Source organism: Rutilus rutilus (genome assembly GCF_951802725.1).
Source record: "Rutilus rutilus genome assembly, chromosome: 12".
NCBI classification, from domain to species: Eukaryota; Metazoa; Chordata; class Actinopteri; order Cypriniformes; family Leuciscidae; genus Rutilus; species Rutilus rutilus.
This window is the reverse complement of record NC_140217.1, coordinates 34392917-34412015: the sequence shown is the minus strand read 5'-3', so window position 1 is coordinate 34412015 and position 19099 is coordinate 34392917. Positions and strand designations below refer to the sequence as shown.

General features: G+C 37.4%; 2 protein-coding genes across 3 annotated transcripts in view; one reads left to right on the top strand and one right to left on the bottom strand.

Moving 5' to 3' along the window:
- kcnb1 (potassium voltage-gated channel, Shab-related subfamily, member 1) overlaps nucleotides 1–5716 on the top strand; it is a 40584-nt gene extending 34868 nt beyond the window's left edge. For both annotated transcript variants that reach the window (XM_084425058.1, XM_084425057.1), the window contains one exon: nucleotides 3771–5716. In XM_084425058.1, the coding sequence (XP_084281184.1) occupies nucleotides 3771–5699 (1929 nt within the window). In that variant the 3' untranslated portion in view covers nucleotides 5700–5716. The remainder of the gene's footprint in view (nucleotides 1–3770) is intronic.
- A 2970-nt stretch (nucleotides 5717–8686) lies between these two features.
- LOC311300651 (somatomedin-B and thrombospondin type-1 domain-containing protein) lies at nucleotides 8687–16084 on the bottom strand (the record flags this gene model as incomplete). Its single annotated transcript, XM_084425059.1, has 5 exons — nucleotides 8687–9650; nucleotides 11507–11689; nucleotides 12507–12582; nucleotides 13042–13233; nucleotides 15802–16084. The coding sequence occupies 5 exons, from the start codon at nucleotides 16082–16084 to the stop codon at nucleotides 9533–9535; spliced, it is 852 nt and encodes a 283-aa protein (XP_084281185.1). The 3' UTR covers nucleotides 8687–9532.
- Between the last annotated feature and the right edge of the window lie 3015 nt (nucleotides 16085–19099).

Here is a 19099-nt window from a genome sequence, read left to right as displayed (position 1 = left end):
CCACTCACCTGCGATGATGCAAAAAGGCTGGGATTTCTCCCTGTGCATCCTTAGCTGTCTCTACACAGGGAGTTGACCCTGTTATGCCTTCCTCAGCTTGAGTGTGTACAGACATTATTAACAGATTATCACTTGGTCAATGGCTCAATTGATTGTGCACTGAGAATATGTGCTGAAGCCATTTAACATGTACTTCCCATTTAACATTCATTGTCACTGAAGTGGACTGTCTTTTTTTAGTTGCCCTTTTCACTTTTTAACATTAAGAAAACTTTGTAACGCACATGTGCACACACATGTTTGACGTAAAAAGCCAAGAAAATGACCTACAAAAGGATTCTTTCTTACCTTCAGGGTTCAGAACCATTCAAAGCTGTAGTAAATTGTTGTTGCTCAGAGGTTGCTCTTTCATAGCTCAGATGTAATGGAGTTGCCCGTCATGTTTCTTTTAGGAATTAATTTGGTCTCCATTTGGCCTTGGAAACATTTGATGAGAAATGTTTGAATTGAAGCTAAATTTTTCTAGGAGAAAAACTGAAAGGGTTTTTCTATTATAACAAACTGAAAATGTTGTTCTATTATAATTCTTTGTATTTTGTAGAGGTGTTTTAAAGACCAGAACACCACTGCTAACCACTTAGGACTAATAAAAAACGTTATACCTTAGAATGGAATGCAGTAGGGCTGCACGATTTGGGGAAAATGTCATTGCGATAATAGAGGTCAATATTGCGATTTCGATATGCGATATAGGCTAATAAACAAATGGTTTCATGAGTCAACTTGCTTGGTTCTCAAGGAAAATAAATGCACAAACAGATTAGTGATAATATGCCTAAAGAAAAAAGTTCTTTAGTCAAGAGCAGTGAGTGTTTTTCTCTGTTCCCTTTGTTCTTTGATTAACTTTAGCGACAGATATAATTAGTGGCTACTGTGTACTGTCCCTTTAAGACCAGCTGCTGCTGTCAGAGACGCGGATCTCACACTCCTCATTCTCTCACGAGTCACAACTCTTCACGTTCATCATAAGACTACTCTTATGTTATGAAGATACTCGACAAAAAGACATTTTGGCATAATTGTGTGTGTTATTGTTCGTTCAAGCTCGAAAGAGAACTGTATTCTGGCATGCTGTTTTGTGCGCACGCACGATATTAGCGCGAGTCTTTCTGTGTGTCACAGTCAGGACATTGACAGGCAGCGCGTTCATTTTGGCATACATGTGTGTTGTTCGTTCTACCGCGAAAGAGAACTTGATACTGGCGCGCTGTCTGTACGATACAGGCGCACATCTATCTGTGGGTCGTGATCATGTAACACTATAGCCAAAGGATGCCAAAAATGAACAGATGCTGCGTTAATTGCGTTACCAGCGCTAATTTGTTTATTTAATATAAAATCGCAGCATTTTGCGTCATATAATCGCGTAGGCTTGACATCGCGATTGAGATATGATTAATCGTGCAGCACTAGAATGCAGGAACAGAATATATACCATTGACATCACAAACATCCAGCTAACATTAACGCCTTTTATTACACAGTGAGGATAAAAAAGAAGGGGGGTGGGAGCTCCAGTATGACTTAGTAGAGATTGTGGTTGCTGATACCGGTGTGGAAATAATGCCGCTGAAGCTTTGGCAAGCTTGTAAATAAAAGGCTAATCTTTGCTGTTTATAGGTTATGGGATGTCTTTAATCTTATTATTGCTTCTAACTTACCCTCATGACTCACGTGACTGGAGGGTATCAACTCCTCTTAGACATATTAATACACACAGAGAAACACCTACAAATGCAATGAGTCACAAAAGATTTCCATACTATTCATGTGAAGGTGAATAATACGGACAAAGAGAGATTAGCAGGCTAAAATAGGGAATAGAGAATGAAGCTAGAGATTCATAAACAGAGTGGCTGTAGGTGACAATATTTCTCTTCACAAATAGGATGTGTATCATTAGAATTATGCACCCAAAACTGACTCACAAGGAATCCTCAATGATGTTTCCACCATCATGTTTTTTGCTTATAGCATTCAGAGTTGTTCCAGGCTTTTTCCCTAAGTGGTCTCCTCCTTTCCACTCCCCCGAAGAGTTTATGAAGCGATTTTTGAGTTTATTTTTCCAAGTTTCTCTTATCTCAGGATACGTTTACACGACAAAGATATGCTTAAAACGGAGAAGTTTTTCCACGAACAGACGACACCATTGTCGAAACGATCTCTTCACATGGATCTCTTCACACGGATCAGCGAAAACGACTAAAAACACTGTATTCTGCTGCCAGGCCATTAAATGGCGATGAAACACTATAGACTGAACACGTAATACGCATGTGCATGACGTCATCGTCTTCAGAGATTCGTGTTTTTGTTGTTTACACGGAGACCATTTTCAAAAACGTGCACTTTGAAACCCGGTTTCAAAACTGTGCGTTTTCGTCATGTAAACGAACGGCCAAAACGAATAAAAAGTTATACGTTTTTAATTGAAAATGGTGTCGTGTAAACAGCGCCTCACCCAAAGACCTTGGCTACTGTTGGGGTCATGATCATTTCTCTGACAATTGCCTTTCTTATTCAATTATTTGGTACGAAAGCCTCTTTGTTGGCTTAGTGGTGTAGGATTGTACCACGTGTTGGCCATTTTGTTGTAATAGACATTATGTTGTTCTGTGGGAGGTTTAAAGCTTTACAGATCATTTTCTAATTTTCTAGCTTAACAGTTTTTTTTTCTTTCTGGAAAGTTTCACAGGGAACTATTTTGTGTTTAGACAGCAGGACAGATCTTATCTGATGTTTTAGTTGCGAGACCTCACACAAGTCCTCTTTGTTATTTCAATCGCTATAAAATTAAATACTTCACCCAATTTAGTTGTTTTAGTTGCTAGTTCTGTTCATCAATAAACTGAGTGATTTAATTACTAGGAGTTTAGTTTTAGTATGATTTTAATCAAAAATCTATGTCAAGATTTTCGGTCTGAATAATTAGACTGTGTTGTGGATTTGTCTACTAACCAGTATTCTGGTTTTAATGGTTATTCAGTGTTTCACAAAATTTCTGTATTTCTCAAAAATGTTCAACCCTCTCAGTATTACTACTTTACACTGCTAACATAACACAGGTAAAGCCATTATTATGCAATATCCTGGCATTCACTGTAGCTGTTCGACTGCTCAGAAGTGAGTAAAAAGACTTGGATTTTATGTAGATGATTTGACTGATGTAGTTGTAGTTGTAGTTGAAGTTGACAACTTGTTCAGCACAGGGCTGTCTAACCAGGTTTTCTGGTGTAAAGCATGCTTCAACAAAGTTTTCTACAAATCACAACAGTGGTATAACAACCCGCTCATAGTCACAAAGAAAAATGTATTGTTAGTTACTATGATTTACCTAGACCTTACTTGTCACTTTTTCAAAGTCATTCTCTGTCTATCTCTCACACATAAATTAATAACTATTAAAAAAGAAATTAAAGAAGAAACTCCTTAGTGGAATTGTTACATCCATGATTGCCACCGTGCATTTCTTCAGACTTTTAATACAGCAGTCTTTATTTAAGCACCAGTGTTGGATTTCTCTTATGGTTAGAACTTGAAAAATTCACAAAGTGTAAATAATCTGTCAATCCATCACTACACTAGTACATACAATGTTTTTTTTTTACCAGTATGTTAGAGGTATTGAGACACAGATCTCAGTATTTATTTACTATGAAGGTTTTTCTTGTTTTTAATAGTGTATTTTTGTTTGCTTTTTTGTCTTTCAGATCTTGGCCATCATTTCTATCCTATTCATTGTGCTCTCAACTATCGCTTTGTCTCTTAACACCCTTCCAGAGCTGCAAGACACAGACGAGTTTGGTCAGACAACTGATAATCCCCAGCTGGCCCATGTGGAGGCTGTGTGCATCGCTTGGTTCACCATGGAATATCTTCTTCGCTTCCTTTCCTCACCAAACAAATGGAAATTCTTTAAAGGTCCTCTCAATGTCATCGACTTGCTGGCCATCCTACCATATTATGTCACCATATTCCTGACAGAGTCCAATAAGAGCGTGCTGCAATTCCAGAACGTACGGCGGGTGGTGCAAATCTTTAGAATCATGAGGATTTTGCGCATACTCAAATTGGCACGTCATTCCACCGGGTTGCAGTCACTGGGCTTTACACTGCGTCGGAGTTACAATGAGCTGGGCCTACTTATCCTCTTCTTAGCAATGGGGATCATGATATTTTCCAGTCTGGTTTTCTTTGCGGAGAAGGACGAGGATGACACCAAGTTCAAGAGCATCCCTGCCTCCTTCTGGTGGGCCACTATCACCATGACCACTGTGGGATATGGAGACATTTACCCTAAGACACTTCTGGGTAAGATTGTAGGTGGGCTTTGCTGCATAGCAGGAGTTTTAGTCATTGCCCTACCCATTCCTATCATTGTCAACAACTTTTCTGAATTCTACAAGGAACAGAAACGGCAAGAGAAGGCCATCAAGAGACGTGAGGCTCTAGAGCGAGCCAAACGCAATGGCAGCATAGTGTCCATGAATGTTAGAGAGGCGTTTAACCGTGGTACAGAGCTTCTGGATGTGGTGGTCATGGACAAGGGTGAGAGAACCCAGGACAACCATCTCTCACCAAGTCGATGGAAATGGTCATCTAAGAGGGCAACTTCAGAGACCAGTTCCAATCATTCGTTCAACCCAGACCAAGGTTCACCGAGCAAGGCGGGAGCTTCTAGTCCGCAGAGGCTTAATGCACAGAAACTAGAGGAGATGTACAACCAGATGGCAAAGACTCAGTCACAACCCAACCTGAACACCAAAGACAAAAATGTATCTCGAGCAGGCCATAGAAGGGATGAAATTGAGCTGGGAGCTTTGCCAGGTCAAGGAGGGGACCCACTGAATGGGGGTCGTGAAGGGGTGGTAGACATGAAAAGTCTATCAAGCATTGACAGTTATATCAGCTGTGCAACAGACTTCTTAGAGAATCCACGATTCCCCTACAGTCCGGCAGGTGGTCTGCCACTCCCAGAGAGCTCTCGGTTCTCCCACAGTCCTGGTTCTGGCCTCTCTGGTCGAGTCAGTGCTAATCCAAGCCTGCAGACAACACTGGAGCATGATACCATGCTCACGCCACCTTGTTCTGGTGCTAAACCTCTCAACACCGACGGTTCGCGGCAACAAGTTCTGCTTATAAACTCTCAGAAAATGCATGCGGTTAGGGTGAATCATCGCAATTGTGGCGAGACCAGTCCATCTGGTGGTCCTCTGTCTGACAGCTCTATTCTTTCTGACCTCTCCATCCTAAGCCCAGAGGTGTCAGTCTACACAACAGCCAGCAGCAGGACTCCACCTAAGACACCAGAGAAGAAGGCACTCACCCCTGCAGTTTTCACTTTCCATGATGCATCCATCAGCAAGTACATCGATGCCGACACAGATGACGAGGAGCACTTGCGTGAGGGTGGCCCATCAGAGCGCCTGCTTGGTGGCCTCAGCTCCAAGCCTCGAATTAGTGGTTACCAGGGGGCCACCAACCACTTGGAAGCTGCCCAAAGGCTGCTAGGTCAGAACTGCATATTTCCACTGGGAAGTAGCCCAAGTGTTAGCCATGAGAACCATGTGGCTTCAGAAAACTCACGGAGGCCCAAAGGGGACAGGGGACATTCCAACGCTTTTGATAAGGGCCTCTGAGGCCTCAGGGTGGTGAGTTGGACTACGCGGAAAGAAAGAAAAAGTGAAGAGAAAAAAGGCCAAGTTCAGTAAATGACTTCAGAGAAAGCGGAGACTAATGTACGATGGAGATTAATTTTAAAGGCATCTGACCTGGGGGCCTACCCTGGTGACTTTATGCGGGAGAGTTAACTGGAAAACCGTGGTCATGTTACATCATTAAGGGACAGGATCTTGAAGATGCACCACTGCCTACACCTCTTGCCCTTTTTCCTCTTCTGTAAACAAGCCTGCATTGGCGCATCGCAGGGGTAAGATAAAGGCAGAGCAGATCTGGCTTATGGTTGTTTTTGGAAAGAACAGGATTTATGCTAAAGCTTAATTAGCTTGAGGCTGAAAACTTGCCAGACATTTATGCCCAGGTGTGTATGGTAAATCAAGGGGGACAGTCCGTCACTGCCCACGTCAGCTAGCCACTGTCCACAGCCCACCTTAAAAATTAGCATTAGAGACATGTTATACTCTGTTTACTAGTGCACCCCTCCCCTATCCCCTAATAAACTGGCCTTACTTAACTGCAGTAATGGGTCTGCATACAGTATGAGTGTTTTGTGTGCAAGCGTATTTGATATAGGGAGGGCTGATGGTATGATAATGTGCACGTATATAACAACCAACATTCCTTCACACAAGCTCACTCTTCAAAATATATTCACATGCTGTGTGATTCTACTTGATTTATTTATTTTTATATAGACATAAAGATTATCTGTAGAAATCTATTCATCATATTCATCAGTATGAGAAAAAATCGTCAATTGTTTCATCGGAAGAGACCAAAATCTGTTTAAATTTACCTCCCCTCATGTACCTACTTGTGTGTCATCTTCTTTTTTTTCTAGTATGGCAAAGCTTAAGGGGGATAGTTCACCAAAAACTGAAAATTCTGTCATTGTTTAGTCTCCCACATTTCATTGATGGTGAGGATTTAATTATTTTGTGTAACACAAAAGAATGTTTTTTGGGGGGCCATTGGGACAGCCATTGGGGCCACAGATGAAAGAGATGCATACAGGTTTGGAACAATATGAGGGTGAGTAAATGATGACAGAATTTTCATTTGTAAGTTAACTATACCTTTTTAAGAAAGTTACCGAAGATACACTTGTGCTTACATGTGTAAGGTTTTATTACAAAAGCCCATGTTTATGATTTCATATTACAATTACGTAGCACATGCACATTGGCAGCCCAAACAGAAGCAACACTGAGAACGAATGGACAACACATACCTCGCCCTGTTATTAACAGATATTGGTAAGCGATGGAAAGCTAGAATAAATCTGACAAAGAAACTACTGAAAAACTTCAGGTCAATTCAAGATTTCAGTTAGATTTACCAATCTCATAGCAGTGGATGCTGTTCAAACACAAATATTTCTGAATATAAGAATAAATATATATTTCTAAAGTATTTTCTAGATGATCATATGAAATGAGGGAGATGGTCTCATACTTTTGCATTGCCAGGGAGAGTGTTTATTTTAAAATATTTGATTTAATAAAAGGTTTTATGGGACCTTTTGTGTCCTCAGGCTCAACATACACAATGTGACCAAGATGACCACCACTTAATCCCAAACATTTATCTTTTGATAGCGAGCTCTGTAATAAAGTATATAATGCATGGCAATGTTTATCTCCAAATTTGATACAATCCCTTTACACTGCACAAACTTAATATCCTTGAAAGATTTGATTCTTATCACCATCGCAGCCATCCTCACCAATTTGTAACCACATAGTCCAGCATGTATTCACAGGTATGTAGACGATGTCCTGAAGACGACTATATCCAGTTTCCATGGTGACCACAAGCCCTCCCTTCTAGCACTCATATTGAATTTGAAAACTGGGATAGAGAGGGCTAAATTAGACTAAAAAAACATACTCAATTGCATCCGTACCATCATTAAAAGTCACATTGTCAGAATGTACTCGTCTCTTAGAATATGTATGTGTTATCTGGGGAGTGCAAAGATGATGGGGGGAAACTCGGCCTCTACCGAGACTTGTGAGTGTGTATGCTTGCATCCCTGTCTCAACGATTTTAGCTGAGTTGAAGTGAGGTGTGAACGGAATACCAATTTTCTGCAAGAGAGCGGGAGGAGGGTGTGTATGAGAGGAGAGAAAAAACTGCAAGTGAGAGGGATCTTCCCTCTCCGCTCTATACAGAATAATTTATGAATGCAACAACGTGTACTGCTTACTGTAATGGTGTGGAGAGGAAGCTGCTTTCTGAGTGCTAAGGTCCCTTGGTCCAATTAGTGGTCTTTTATGTGGATATTATATAATATCCATGATCTGCCGGGTGTGTGATCCACATTCAATACCCTATTCATTCAGTAGATTCATACGGAGAGAACATTGTCACTAAAATGTGACCTTACAAAACTCTCTTTGCTGTGTATCTGTGTTAGGCTGTGCCCTGAGGTCAGTGTCAACCCTGTTTTTTTTTAATGATCCATGGGTAAATCTCACAAAGTAATGTCTGGAATATTTTACGTCCCACGAGGAACACTTGCAGTGCAGTGTGCTTAGAGCATTAACAAAAATTAGAGCGAATTATATGTGGGATATTTTTTGACTCCAGTCTAAAAACAGTGATGACAATCAGTAATTTGAGTACAATGTCAGTGTCTTATTGGATGGTTTGATGGCATTAAAGGTGTTTTGTCTAGAATACCCACCCACACCACAGTGCAGGTTGCAATTCATCATGGTACATTTATAAAATCCTTTAAATTAAGTGGTATTAAAATTTGCTCACAAAGGTGTCAAACTGTGACGATCTAGTGATGCTTCCAGCATCAACATGGACGCTGTTTGAAAATAAAATGTTTTATGTTTATGTTAGATTTACAGGCACTTTGACTTTTAATTCAGTTTATTTATGAGAGGTTTTTTTTAACAATTTGTGTATTGCATTCAAACCAGAAAGCACAAATAAGTAACATCTTTCGTTTATTTGATTTTTGTTGTTTTCTTACGAAATTGTACAATAACAGTGGTAACTAGTAGTATGAAATTTAGGAAGCATTTCATGATGAAAAGAAATTACTGTAAGCATCCACATAGAATTTCCAGGGAACTTAAAAAAAGAGAGCACTGTTTACAATCCCTCCCTTCCCCTAAATCTTCTACAATGTTGTTTGTAGGTCTAAAGGCTGTTTGTTTTGTAATCTTTCTACCTGTTGACTTTCTATGCCGTTGTTTCTGTACGTGTGTTATGTTGTTTAATGCATGTCGTACCTCTGAAGCTGTAACTTGTTCTGTATGTGACGAAAAGCCAATTCCTTGTCTTATATAGGAAAAAGAGCCAAAAATGTGTCAAAATGTCCTGAAATCTTTAGATTTCTTTGCAGTATGAAGAAGAGATATCCCCCTCCCCCCTTGGTTGGCTGGAAATCAAATAAATGATACAGATTATTAATTTTACCTATTATTCTGTTTTGTCATTAGAGTTTATACACATGATTTCAAACGGTGTAGCCCTAAGGTCCCAAAAGCATTTGGAAACTTATCTCACACAGTTTTTAATTCATGCGTTGGAGAATTACTTCTTAAAACGCATTACTTAATCATAATATAACGGGCGCAAGCATTAGTAAGGAGTCTTTTATGAGGAAATGTGAGTTTTCTGTGACTAATATTGAATCTGTTCTTGATAACGTACTGTAATCAACTGTATCATTAGGCTTACAAGCCTAGAGCTGCTTTGAGTTACCCAAACGGTCTCTGCACATTCTATCGTCACTTCTTTGAAATTTCATGACCCAGTTAAAGTGTGCGAGTTAGATGAAGAGAAAACTGTGTACAGTGGGACAGGAACAGGAGTCCCGTCGACGGACTCGTCTCCACACCCCTCTGCATTGAGGATTCCCCACGGCCTGCCACTGCAGAGACAGCCTCCTGAGAGAGTGAGAATGTGATGGAAAGAGATGATAGAGGAAGACAGATAGAGTGATGGGTATTGCTCTGGCTGATGATGTCCTTGAGCTAGGTTAAGAGTTTCAACCCTACCTAGAGGATAATGCTTGCGTTTTATGTGTTGGTTATAAATAGTACATAAAAACAGTACCCCAGCATCATTAGGGTTTTAAATGTAGACTAGATTAAACAGGCAATTACTCTCTTTTTATTAAAAAAACATAACAAGGCTCTAGAGTGCTCCAAATGAGGGCCTCAAACCAGTACAATGTGTTTTATACACAAGCACTTACATATTTAACGATGTCTCATGGTTCCCTCTAGTGGCTAAGACTTAGTATCAAGACCATTTGAAATTATTTTTAGCTTTTTTGTTTTTAGTTATGGAACACATAATGACTTACAGCTCAATTTACAATTAGAACTTCACAGCTCAAGTAATAAATGTACAGCTTTTTATTTTTATTCAGCATTGATGCATTGAATTGATCAAAAGTGACAGTAAAGACTTTTATGATGTTACAAAAGATTTTAAATATATTAAAATAGAAAACAGCTCGTAATACACAATCGTAATAATATTTCACAATATTACTGTATTACAGTAGTTTTGATAAACAAAATTCAGCTTTGGTGAGCATGAAAGACTTCTAAAACATCTTAAAAATCGTATCGAACTAAAACATTTTAACGATAGTGTATATTCATTCTTCCATTCATAATAATGTGTTCTTTGAGTATTATGGCTGTCTAAATCCTACATTTGCAGTGGGAGTTTGCTTCTGGTAATTCCTGTAGGTGTTTGTTTTTCTTCTCACTCTATGAAAAGATTAATTTGATCACATTAGTCTCGTGGCTATACTTTTGAAATAATGTGTATTTCAACATTTATTCCAATGACTGCCCTAGTAGAAAAAATCCAACACCAAAAATGTATTTAAAATACATTTATTTCATACTAAGTATTCTACAAATCCATTAACATGAGACTTACTGATATAAATATTATAATTAAACTTTATTTGGAGTACTTCTTTGTTGCACAATGCACATTTCTTAATATTAAGCCTAAAATGTGTTTTAATATCACTATTAGTAAGGATAGTATGATCTCTGTATAACATCAGTCTTTAAAGGCAGGGTAGGCAGGTTTTTTCTAAAAAACTTTTTCCCAAATTAGTTTAAACTGTCTTTATATACCAACACATAATTAAAATGTAAGTACTCTGAAAAAGAGAGTATAAAAATCGAGTGTCTGTAGTCCTTTCGGGGCTGCAATAAACACAGCTACTTATTTCCATTCGGAACGAATGAAATGATTGGCTGGGCGACTGTCACTCTCCCTCGCTACCATGGCTACCACCCCTGCTGCTACAGGAGCTGCCCACATGCGCGCACCCGTTTGACTCGAGGAGGCTTGCAATAGTTCAACTTTAGCACAATCAAATATACTAAGCATATCTTTAGTTGGACCTCAGCATTATTTCCAGATAACTAAAGTGCATTAAGTACAAAATTAGTTGTTCCAAATTTAGCAGAATTTAAGTATACACATTTTGTATACTAAAAGTACAATTGCAGGGTTTTTATATTAAGTACATAAATATGTAAATGTATTTGGAGTATACTACAAAATGTATTTCAAATACATTTTGGTATATTTATTTTTCACTAGGGTACTGTTTGTTATAGGCCTGGTTTCACAAACAGGGCTTAGATTAAGCCAGGATCAGGCCTTAATTCAATTAAGACATTTAAGTAGCTTTTATAAACGTGCCTTAGAAAAAAGGAGCCTGGAATAATAAATAAAAAAAACATCGAGGTCTTTCTCCTCTTACCTGTCCTGTCCCATGTTCTCCCCGTCCCCGGAGCAATAGCGCTGACCCTGGGCCAGTGCTGGTGGCTGGCACTCCACACACACCTGATGCCCCTCCTTCAGGTACCACATCCAACGTGTGTGAGGACTGAAGCTGCGTTGACAACCCGCCGACAGGGACGCCAGTTCAAACTCCACACAGTAACTGAGGCGTGCACATACAGACACACAGAAATTACATATACACACTACCGTTCAAAAGGGGGTCAGTAAGATTATTATTTTCTTTTTTATTTGAAAGAAATGAATACTTTCATTCAGCAAGGATGCAATAAATCAGCATTTTACAATCATTTCTGAAGGATCAGGTGACACTGAAGATTAGTAGTGGCAGCTTTGACATCAAAAGAATAAATAAACAATATTCGGTTACACTTTATCTAAAGTAGTTACATTATACTTGTGTACATTATACTGTGTAATATTAATTAACTACATGTACTTACTATAGAGTTACGGTTAGGGTTTGGTTTAGGGTTAGTTACTTGTAATTATGCATCATTTACTGTTATTACTATAGTAAGTACATGAAGTAACGTGTAACTACGTCACTAAAATAGTCTTACCATATATTCAAATAGAAACATTATAAATTGTAATAATATTTCACAACATTACTGTTTTGTATTGTATTTTTGATCAAATAAATGCAGCCTTGGTGAGCACAAAAGACTTCATTCAAAAACGTTAAAGTCTTACCGTTCACAAACTTTTAAACATTACTGTACTAATCAAAGACAACTGTTGCTACAAAGGTACATGTCATTAGGTCAGGTCAACTTTATTATCCCCGAGGGGCAATGTATTATAAACAAATACATCTTGTATTGTCAGGGTATGTGTATTATATTAAGTGGTGGTTTGTGAGATCTACAGTATGTACCATGGTACATTTAAAAATATATATATATACCACCATGCAACTTCTTGTTACAATTTAGTGTTGAACTGTCAGATCTTACCTTGTGATATTGTTGTCAAAAATCTCCCTCTTTTTCCGTGCATTTCCATAGCCACCCGTGGTGATGAGAGCTGGGACTGTAAAATAATGAGACAAAGGAGTAGGTCAAAGATTATGAAAGAGAGATTTGAATGCATATTTCCTCCTGCAGTCTCACAAGTCATTTTCAAAAGCACATTCATGTACTATACAGTTGTTCAGGGTAAAAGCTGGCATTTAGATTGTTGCTTTAGTGCTTAGAGCATATGAACTGACGATAATGATTACAGTTCATCATTTGATTACACTCAGAAACAATGTACTGATAATGTAATTATATAAGATTAATGGGATGTAATGTGTACCACGGAGTCCATCCTAGAATAACAATTCAATGGAAAAATAATGGCTGTATAAATCATTACTACCAGTTGCTTTTATTATGGATCTAATGGGTTGACCTCAAACCTAAGATGTTATCCACTGTTGATTATTAAATTTGACATTTGTGTTGAAGGATGGTAAAGGATGTTTCACAGAGCTATAGATTACCATACCCAGTGACTGCAGGCAGGGGCCATGTTGATCACGGTACTCTGCGCAGCCTGCGGTCTGATGGAGAGCGGGACAGGGTTCGCCTCCATTACGCGCTTCCTGAATCACCTGCCTCCACCTGCTGCGAAGTGTGGGTTTACACGGCTCCAGACAGCCAGACCACACGCTCCATTCACTCACCACACAGGACACGGCTAAAACACACACATAGTGGATGTGTCAGATTCTCAGCTGACAAAATATATTCTTAGAACGCTCCCATTGAGTAATGAAATCTTTCAAAACATCCAGTTAAAAAAACATCCAACCAACGTTTCATGAATGATGCATTGTGTGCTAACATTTTGAGAACATTTTTAAAGACAACTTTGAACAAACGTTCTATTAATGTTACTGGAAGAACATTTCTTCATAACTTTGAGAGAACCTTACCAGAACATTAGGGACGTTCCTGTTATAGCGGGGTTAAAAAGTGCTGGGCAACGATTAATCGCATCCAAAATAAAAGTCTGTGTTTACATAATATAGCCTATGTGTGTGTACTGTGTATAATTAATTTGTATATATAAATACACACATATGCATGTACATATTTAAGAGAAATTTGTTATTTATATATAAAATATATGTATTTATATATACAGTGCTATGCATAAGTTTACACACCCATGCTAAAGTTGACTAAAAAGAGGAATAAAAAATCATCTTTTGGAAATTGAACTTAATGCCTTAATTTAAAAAATTAGGAAAATTCCAACCTTTAAGGACACCAATTTTCTTTGTGAATGAATAATGTATCGTAAATAAATAAATGTTCTTCCTTAAAATACAGGGTGCATAGGTTTGGACACCCCTATGTTAAATTCCCATAGAGGCAGGCAGATTTTTATTTTTAAGTATTTTTATTTATTTATTTTTTAGGATACTATGCATCCTGATAAAGTTCCCTTGGCCTTTGGAATTAAAATAGCCCCACATCATCACATAGCCTTCACCATACCTAGAGATTGGCATGGAGTACTTTCCATAAGATCATCTCTCAATGCAAATCAAACTAGCTATTAGGCTAACTGAAATAAAACCATGCCAATCTCTAGGTATGGTGAAGGCTATGTGATGATGTGGGGCTATTTTAATTCCAAAGGCCAAGGGAACTTTATCAGGATGCATAGTATCCTGGGTCCATGAAGTAACTGGCCTTTAAAAATAAAAATCTGCCTGCCTCTATGGGAATGTAACATAGGGGTGTCCAGACTTATGCACCCTGTATTTTAAGGAAGAACATTTATTTATTTACGATACATTATTCATTCACAAAGAAAATTGGTGTCCTTAAAGGTTGGATTTTTCCTAATTTTTTAAATTAAGGCATTAAGTTCAGTTTCCAAAAGATGATTTTTTATTCCTCTTTTTAGTCAACTTTAGTATGGGTGTCTAAACTTATGCATAGCACTGTAATATAAATTATGTATTAAAAATCTATACAGTATATACATGCAACCATTTCTTAAATATATACATGCATGTTTGTATTTATATAAAATATGTATACACAGTACACACATATATATTATGTAAACACAAACTTTTATTTTGGATGCAATTAATTGCGATTAATCGTTGCCCAGACATGATAAGCAGCAGCAGCAGCAACAGAAATATATTAAAGGGGTCATATCATACATTTTATTTTCTTAACTTAAATCCTAACTAAAAAATATAAGTTCTAAGAACATTTTGCTAATGTTCCCATTAAGGTGTGAAAATGTTCAAAATGTGGTATAAACATTGTTTTTGTAATAAAATTTTAAGAACATTATTAAAGACCATGCATATAACTTACAACAAATGTTCTATTAATGTTACTGGAAGACATTTTGTTCAAAAATTTAAGAGAACTTTGCTTGAACGTTAGCCAAAGTTCTGATAACGTTCCCTGTTGTCTAGGATGACAGTTTTCCACCCTCACTCTAAAACTTAAAACTAAGCACGCTGTTGTCGTTGCCGTGCCTTTAAGGCTTCTTTGCATGTGAAATGAGGTTTACTCTCCAGTGTAGTTTTTAACTGAGCCATCACGCATTACAATGTGACAGGATCACAAAACAATCTGCATTAAAAGATGTTTGAAAACTTTTTCCAATCCTCCAGTGTTACAGTTACAGTTACAGCACATCCCTGATGCATTCATCTAAATTATTCATATAAAAACATCCACTTTATTTTGGAATGCAAAAGTAAGCTATTTTCATTAAATGTGCGAGACTTCCGATTCATTTGCCACTATAGGTAAATAACTACACTGTGTTTAACTTAAAAAAGTAAGTAACCTGGTTCCTTAAAATTGTTCATTGAAATTAGAAATTTGAGTTAATATGATGAAGGAGATTGGTTTAATCAACAGAAACTCATGTTACCTGAACCACATAAATTATCTAAGGAGATTTGACAAAAGAAAAAATATTGTGATAAATCATGAAAATTATATTTTACAGTGTATAAGAATAACAAAGTGCAGTAAATGGTAAAACTAAAATTAAGACAATACATAAAAAAAAAAAAACAGTTTGCATTATCAAGCAGCATAACGAAAATATATTGTACACAATATTTTATTTTCATATAAAATTTTAAACCTTGATGTTAAAATTGTTCAAGAAGCTGTGGATAAAATCTGGCCTCACAGACATGGCCTATATCAGCCTGAATCTGTTTTATAATTTTAATACATGTATGGCATCTGAAAAATATGAAATTCTAGAAACCTGGACAAGCAAGGTCATAGTCGTGACAACAGTCCAATGTCGTCTTGCATGCCTGGTCGCAGTAACATTCCCCATAGGAGCGATCTTTCCTCCAGTCTTCAGTAATACATGACTGGTTTTGTCCAAAGCAACACAGTCCTGTATCCTGACAACCTCCTTCGCTCTGGGACACCAGTGTTACCAGCACAGCGAGGTAGGAAAGCATCCACGAGCGTCTGGAGCTGCACGCTGACATGATAATGAGCAGCCTGAATATGTTGCTCCCCTCATCTGAGGATCTCATGCATGTAATTGACTTCTATCATGTGACATTTACCCAGCCTGTTTTAGGTGACATATTTCGCTCAGTCAGAGGTTTTGTTTTTTTTGGCCTCATGGCACTTAAGGTGAGTTAAACTCATTGCAAAGTCTCTTGAGTACACTCATGTCTTCACAAATTGCAGCAAAGTTAGAGGATTAGTTCATCTAAAAGTCATGATTTACATGCCATTTCAAACCCGCATGACTGACTTTCTTCTGATTTTGAAGAATGTATACTGATCTTTTTATGCAGTTACATTTCAAATGTCAAAAATAATGGCCTGTATAAATGATAAAGTTTGCAGGTAACGGATGACCTAAAACAGTTTGCATTTAGCCAATACAATTGTTCTAGGATATACAGTAGTTGGTTTTGATTTTGTGTTTGAGGACTCTCTTCAATGTTTCCTTAGCTGGCCAGTATTGTCCATTGATGCTGAAACACGTGAAAAGGGAGGATTAAATTAATTCCTGTAGCTAGAGGCTATTCATGCAGAAAGAACAATACCATAGGCACTGCTGTAATGTAGGGCCTCAAATATACACATTCCCATGACTCATATGCAAAGAGAGAGAAAGAGGGACTTAAAAGTTATGTGAGGTAAATGGGCACGTGCAAGTGCATATGATGTGTGTGTACAAATAAGGGGAGCCTTGATATTGTGAAACTTTTGCAAGTTTATAGAATTCCACTGGGCTTTTTTTTGTCTCAAGAATAATTAATTTATAGTCTAGGTCCTTGTACTTTGTGCTTCATTAAGAGTAAAAACAATACAATTGTCCTTACACTCAAAAAATCTGTTATCTTAAAATGAGTTTTGACCAGTTTTGGGGAAACCCTACTCCAAAAAAAGTAGGCTACTGTACTAACATTGTGTTAATTAGTTACTTTTTGTGGAATGTAATGTTACGTTACTTTTGCGTTACTTTGTGTTGCTTGAGTTGGGCTTGCTTGTTTTGTTTTAGAACAATTTTTTTTTAATTTTTGGCAAATGTGACCAAATGTACTGTACAGAGAGAAAGTTGAAACAGAGACTGTGGGTCACTTTTCAGGTTATATCATGAATGTTTGCCCAATAAATCGCAATACGTTTTGTGCTTTGTTACTTGCGATATGAAAGTCTCAGCTTTCAAATTCTGTCCACTTTATCACAAAATTCTAACGATAAATACCGTTTTGCCGCTCTTTGAAGTGGCGCGAGAGATCACCTCAGTTCAAGCAAACGGAGCGCGAGTGAACGCGAATCTTACTTTTACTACGTAGAACGAAATAAACATGAATGAATATAAGGAAATATGGTGAATACAGTCCAACTTACCGAAATCCGTATCATGTCTCTCATGTAATCGCTCAATCAGAGTTTCAACCAATTACCAGCTTGTAAACAATGTCATTTTGTTTACCATTAACTTGATAGTCAGCAAGAGCGCACTATCAACCAAGTGGACAGGGGTGAGAATTACAGTTACAAGTTGCAATCAGATCACGGAAAAATCTGAAATCTGTCTGTCATTTTGACAGATACACTGAGTATCTGTCAAAATGACAGACGGCTTTCAGATTTTTCCGCCACTGCTAAAAACAATTCTGTCAATTACTCACGATTTCTCTCAACATTGGGGACAGAGGTGTCAGTCAATAAATGGAACAACAAAGTAACTTGTGTTAATTATTTGAAAAAGTAGTATTTGGTTGTAAATGTAAAAGTAATGGGTTACTTTATAGTTACCATACTTGAAAAAGTAATCTGATTACATTACTCACGTTGCTTGTAATATTACCCCAACACTGGTTTTGACCATGTGATAATTTGAATTTTTAATATAAAAAACTCTCAGTTTTCTATGTGATATACTGTGTATAAAGTATGTTAATGTAATTTAACCATGCAAAATATCATTAAAATAAATATTAATTTGACATTTGAGAGTTTGAAAAGCGAGGTTAAGTTGATTTAAAGCTTGCAATACCTGGTGGAGACCTTTGATCCATCCATGACTACAGTGCTTTGTCCATAAACAAGACTAACACTGTTCAAAACATGCAAGAATTGCATTGCCTTACAAATGCATTACCAACACAGATTAATGCTACACGCACACATAATCTCCTTACAGCACAAACACTTCCATAGTCCTATATGATTCCACTCTTTAAATAATAAAAGAAGAGTTGGTTACTAAAATGAATTTACTAATATATCAGTTGTGGTTTTCAAATGTCCACAGTGGATTGTTTTGTGGTTCAGGGAACTCAATGATGTTCCATTATGTTTTAGTGTGGCTTTTTCAGCATACATGAGATCACATTATCAACAATAATATTGTGGCACTGCTGGTTAGGACTATAAATATGTGTTAAAGTGGGTATTGATAGTGTTTAAAGGTTTATGTTTTGATGTAATATTGCAATATTACCAATGCTGAGATTTATAGTTCATTCAAGGTAGCCATTGCTAAACTTGCGCATTAGACATTTGCTATAGATTTATAGAAGCGGAACAGGGCCACTATTCTGCTTTAACATATTCAGAATCAGATTATTTATATTTGATATAATTTTATACAATGGTTGTGTACACAGATTCTGTACAGTACAGATACCCTGGTGAATTCAACGGATGAGAATCCATGAACCACATTATTAGACCGTTTTCTAAGGCTGCACAATGTATTAAAACAATTTAAAAACCATACTATATCATAGTGCTATTTTGAATTCACAAAAAGCATTTGCCCTGTTAGTAGAGGTCCTGGGTAAGATTTGTATGCATTTCATTTAGCAGAGAATATCTCAACTGTTATAGACTAATATGACCCCATTGAACAACGTCAGATGTGTGCCAAAATCTCTACCCGGGACGAAAGTCCTGAAAATGACCACAATAGGTGACACTATTATCACACTACAGGTGAATGGGACTTTTTTTTTTCCCCTTTAGATATCCTCATTTCTACCAGTTTAATCTTCATATTCAAGTGGCTTGAGGTTTTTCCC